Source organism: Oncorhynchus nerka, unplaced genomic scaffold, assembly GCF_034236695.1.
Source record: "Oncorhynchus nerka isolate Pitt River unplaced genomic scaffold, Oner_Uvic_2.0 unplaced_scaffold_1692, whole genome shotgun sequence".
Taxonomy (NCBI): domain Eukaryota; kingdom Metazoa; phylum Chordata; class Actinopteri; order Salmoniformes; family Salmonidae; genus Oncorhynchus; species Oncorhynchus nerka.
Genome location: NW_027039634.1, coordinates 29,493 through 35,000, shown reverse-complemented (window position 1 = coordinate 35,000; position 5,508 = coordinate 29,493). Strand labels below are relative to the sequence as shown.

General features: G+C 40.9%; 1 protein-coding gene across 1 annotated transcript in view; it reads left to right on the top strand.

The window, feature by feature from the left end:
• Window positions 1-5,135, top strand: part of LOC115115344 (coiled-coil domain-containing protein 146-like) — a gene marked incomplete at both ends in the record, with an annotated part of 50,902 nt that extends 45,767 nt beyond the window's left edge. The window contains 5 exons of the mRNA XM_065015116.1: window positions 1,401-1,442; window positions 1,769-1,939; window positions 3,426-3,514; window positions 4,755-4,919; window positions 5,060-5,135. Coding sequence (XP_064871188.1) covers window positions 1,401-1,442; window positions 1,769-1,939; window positions 3,426-3,514; window positions 4,755-4,919; window positions 5,060-5,135 — 543 coding nt within the window. The remainder of the gene's footprint in view (window positions 1-1,400; window positions 1,443-1,768; window positions 1,940-3,425; window positions 3,515-4,754; window positions 4,920-5,059) is intronic.
• Window positions 5,136-5,508: the final 373 nt, after the last annotated feature.

The window sequence follows — 5,508 nt, the reverse complement described above, 5'->3', positions numbered from 1 at the left end:
TTCCATGTAGAAGGTCATATCCTCTGTGGAAAGGGTTCTATGTGTAACCCAAAAGTGTTCTACCTGGAACCAAGTAGGGATTATTCAAAGTGTTCTTCTATGGGGACAGCCAAAGAACCCATTTTATGTTCTAGATAGTGTACTCTTAGAAAAAAGGTGCTATGTTAGGGGAATAGTGTACCATTTGGAAGGCAGCAGGTCATGGTAATAGTGGTAATAATGGTAATAACAGTCATATCTGTTTAGAGACTCTGAAATAACTGCATTGTTGTCATATCTGCTGTGTGATTGGCTGGTTAATAAGATTAATTTCTGTTTGATCTGAAAAGGACAATAAAGTCTTGTTCTTCTACATTAGTATTTGTGATCAAACAGAGACAGGTCACATCTGTTTAGAGACATTAATACTAGGAGAGGTTGTTGTTGTTATAGAGACAGGTCATATCTGTTTAGAGACATTAATACTAGGAGAGGTTGTTGTTATTCATATCTGTTTAGAGACATTAATACTAGGAGAGGTTGTTGTTATAGAGACAGGTCATATCTGTTTAGAGACATTAATACTAGGAGAGGTTGTTGTTATAGAGACAGGTCATATCTGTTTAGAGACATTAATACTAGGAGAGGTTGTTGTTGTTATAGAGACAGGTCATATCTGTTTAGAGACATTAATACTAGGAGAGGTTGTTGTTGTTATAGAGACAGGTCATATCTGTTTAGAGACATTAATACTAGGAGAGGTTGTTGTTATAGAGACAGGTCATATCTGTTTAGAGACATTAATACTAGGAGAGGTTGTTGTTGTAGAGACAGGTCATATCTGTTTAGAGACTTTAATACAGGTTATCAGGTCACATCTGTTTAGAGACATTAATACTAGGAGAGGTTGTTGTTATAGAGACAGGTCATATCTGTTTAGAGACATTAATACTAGGAGAGGTTGTTGTTATAGAGACAGGTCACATCTGTTTAGAGACATTAATACTAGGAGAGGTTGTTGTTATAGAGACAGGTCATATCTGTTTAGAGACATTAATACTAGGAGAGGTTGTTGTTATAGAGACAGGTCATATCTGTTTAGAGACATTAATACTAGGAGAGGTTGTTGTTTATAGAGACAGGTCATATCTGTTTAGAGACATTAATACTAGGAGAGTTGTTGTTATAGAGACAGGTCATATCTGTTTAGAGACATTAATACAGGTTATCATATCTGTTTAGAGACATTAATACTAGGAGAGGTTTTGTTTGTCATATCTGTTTAGAGAGGAGATGTTATCAAATCTGTTTAGAGACCTAGGAAGGTTGTTGTTATAGAGACAGGTCATTCTGTTTAGAGACACTAGGAGAGGTTGTTGTTGTTATAGAGAAGTCATATCAGGAGTCATATCAGTTAGAAGTGTGTTGTTGTGGACAAGCTGAAGAGAAACTTGATTCATCAGGTAAAAAGCATATGTTTGAATTTGTGTGTGTTTTTGATTTGTGTAAGGCATAAATGTGTGTGTGCATGCTTGTGTAGTGTGTTTTGACTCATATATGCATTAATGTGTGTGTGTGTGTGTGCATGCTTGTGTAGTGTGTTTTGATTCATAAATGCATTAATGTGTGTGTGTGTGTTTGCGTAGTGTATTTTGATTCATACATTCATATATGCATTAATGTGTGTGTGTGTGGGTGTGCGTGTGTGTGTGTGTGTGTGTGTGTGTGTGTGTGTGTGTGTGTGTGTGTGTGTGTGTGTGTGTGTGTGTGTGTGTGTGTGTGTACATAGCAACCAGTAGCGGAGGTGGAGACCCAGCTGATAGAACAGTGTGTGGAACAGGAGCAGGAGCTGATGAGACAGTCTCACAGACACAGAGAGGAGCTCCACACCCTCAGCTGTCTGACTCAGATCAAAGCTGATGAGAGAGAGCAGAAGTCCAGGGACCGCCACAGGGCTGAGGTAAAACACATCATATCAGATCACTATAGAACATCTCACCATCAATGTTCCCTCCCATTTTTGGGGGCAAATTTCAGGTCTGCTGAGCGCGAACTTGAACGTTGTTAAAATTCTGTTAAACTTCCAGTGTGTGTTTACAATGAACACTGAGGCTCTACCCTCTTTAAGTTACAGTTTTGACAGTGGTCAGGTAGACTACTGTAGCTATATGATCATAATGTCTGTAGGCCTACCAGAGTGGCCTAGCATCATGGAGAAAATGTATCCCATAATATTTTAACATGGAAGTATCTGTTTTATCGTTCAGCCTACAGTAGCAGACAATGTGTGGTGTTCAGTGTAGGCCTACATTCCATGAGACTTTTGAATAAAACCTGTTGGACTTGACCTGAACCTGTTTGACTGACAATGTTGTTGTGTTGTTTGATGCAAGACTCCACTTTACACAATAAAATGCATTATTATTCCCATACCATTATTACAGAGAATCAGGCAAATTATTGAAGCCTGTCTCAAAATACAACACTGTCCCTTTAAGATAAAACTAAATCTCTTTCCCTGACTGGCTTTTCAAAGATGGCTAGAAATGTACACTTTTTGTGGTCTTGTAGAAAGCAATCACTCCCCTATTGACGACTACAAATGATCTTGAACTGGGCTAATAACTCACTAACTAGAAAATAATATGAACAAAATGTGCACACGTGCTACATACAGCTCTCGCTTTGATCTCAAAACACATCTACTCACGACCACTCATGTTGTAAACACAGTCCAGTTCAAAGTGAATGGCACAGATCCATATATAGCAATGGCCATTTGCATATAGACCTGAGATGACACACAACATGAAATAACACACAACATGAAATAACAAACAACCTGAGATAACAAACAACATGAGATAACACAGAACATGAGATAACATACAACATGAGATAACACAGAACATGAGATAACACAGAACATGAGATAACATACAACATGAGATAACACAGAACATGAGATAACACAGAACATGAAATAACAAACAACCTGAGATAACATACAACATGAGATAACACAGAACCTGAGATAACACACACAGTCTGAGTTAAGTAACACACACATTGTGAGGTAATATGTCCACATGTAATCCAAATAACAACAGCGACATGCCTGAGGTAACAGACCTGAGGTAACAGACCTGAGGTAACAGACCTGAGGTAACAGACCTGAGGTAACAGACCTGAGGTAAGAGACCTGAGGTAACAGACCTGAGGTAACAGGCCTTTGCTGCAATCATTTACTACAGCTACAGTAATCAGTTACAGTGTAGCTTCAGCATGACTCTGGTAATGGTTTCCATAGTGACCTGTTGATGTTCTCAACAAAACAACAAAACACACGAGCTAAGACTAACTTTCTTGCACTCTGGGGAAAATTGACTCATCAGCTTTTACTAAGAAGATAAGAAAGATCATGTATTATTTTAATGTATCAACAGCAAAGATACCATCGCATCAAGCAAGAGCTGAGAGGCAAGAGTCTGGTGATCCATGAACTCAAGAAGCAGAACCAGGAGGTCCAGTCCAGGTAGCTCTCACTGCTGAATGAAGACCTTAACGCCTAGCCTTAACCCTTAACCTGTAACCTTAACACCTAGCCTTAACCCTTACCTGTAACCTTAACGCCTAGCCTTAACCTGTAACCTTAACACCTAGCCTTCACCCTTAACCTGTAACCTTAACGCCTAGCCTTAACCTGTAACCTTAACGCCTTAACCCTTAACCTGTAACCTTAACACCTAGCCTTAACCCTTAACCTGTAACCTTAACGCCTAGCCTTAACCTGTAACCTGTAACCTTAACGACTAGCCTTAACCTGTAACCTTAACGCCTAGCCTTAACCTGTAACCTTAACGCCTAGCCTTAACTCTTACCTGTAACCTTAACGCCTAGCCTTAACCTGTAACCTTAACGCCTAGCCTTAACTCTTACCTGTAACCTTAACGCCTAGCCTTAACCTGTAACCTTAACGCCTAGCCTTAACCTGTAACCTTAACGCCTAGCCTTAACCCTTACCTGTAACCTTAACGCCTAGCCTTAACTCTTAACCTGTAACCTTAACACCTAGCCTTAACCTGTAACCTTAACACATTAACCCCTAACCTGTAACCTTAACACCTAGCCTTAACCCTTAACCTGTAACCTTAACGCCTAGCCTTAACCTGTAACCTTAACACCTAGCTAACCTAGCTTACTTTTGTTTCTTCATAACAAATTGGAATTTGTTAGGAAGAAAATTGTGTAATGGATACGGAATGTGTTATGAAGAAGGAAATCGTGTGCCTGTCACGTATGTCGAGTAAGTAATTTGTGTGTATTTCATCATAATCTGTGATAGTGTGTTGACGACCTATGAGTGACTGCTGCTGCTCCAGAACTAGGTCATTTGATCCCCAGGTATTTATCAAGCGTGTTGAAATCAGTATCCCAGAGTACGATTGGTACCACGTAGTGTCTTTAAATAAGGACCAGTTCAGACATACCTGGAAAATAACGTGTCTGGGTGACTAAGGATTTGAATACCTAACTTGATTAATTTCGGTATTTCCTCGGTGCCAACTCTCTCTCTGTCTCTTGCCCTGTGTCTTTCTCGCTCTCCCTCGCTCTCTCTCTCTCTCGCTCTCTCTCTCTCTCCTCTCTCTCTCTCTCTCTCTCTCTCTCTCTTTTGCTCTCTCCTTCTCTCTCTCTCTCTCTCTCTCTCTCTCTCTCTCTCTCTCACTCTCTCTCTCTCTCTCTCTCCTTCTCCCTCCCTCCCTCCCTGCATCTAGGCTTGGTGTGTTTGCCAAGCTGTACGACAACATCAAGGGTGATAGGAACAAGTGTATGAACCTGATCCAGATGGCCTCCCAGAGAACGGCTGAGATGAGAGAGAAGTTCAAGATCCTGGACAACGAGATTGAGATCCTCAGAACCAACGCCATCAACAAAGAGAAGTGAGAGAGAGAGATAGAGAGTACATCCCCTTCCTCAAAAGAACATTCAGACGTTCACCACCCTGTTTTGATGTAAAATTATTAACATCCTGTGTGTGTATGTGTGTGTGTGTGTGTGTGTGTGTGTGTGTGCTCCTCAGGCTGCTCCAGAAGTCCCGTCTGAAGCACTTCCACAGCCACACCATCAGAGACAGCCTGAGGAACGATATCTCCAAGGTGATTTATCCTACCTGATTAATCAGGAAATCATAGGGTTATGATGTTTCTCTGTTCTGATCTCATCTCCAAGGTGACCTGGGTTATGATGTTTCTCTGTTCTGATCCCATATCCAAGGTGACCTGGGTTATGATGTTTCTCTGTTCTGATCCCATCTCCAAGGTGACCTGGGTTAGGGTTATGATGTTTCTCTGTTCTGATCCCATCTCCAAGGTGACCTGGGTTATGATGTTTCTCTGTTCTGATCCCATCTCCAAGGTGACCTGGGTTATGATGTTTCTCTGTTCTGATCCCATCTCCAAGGTGACCTGGGTTAGGGTTATGATGTTTCTCTGTTCTGATCCCATCTCCAAGGTGACCTGGGTTATGATG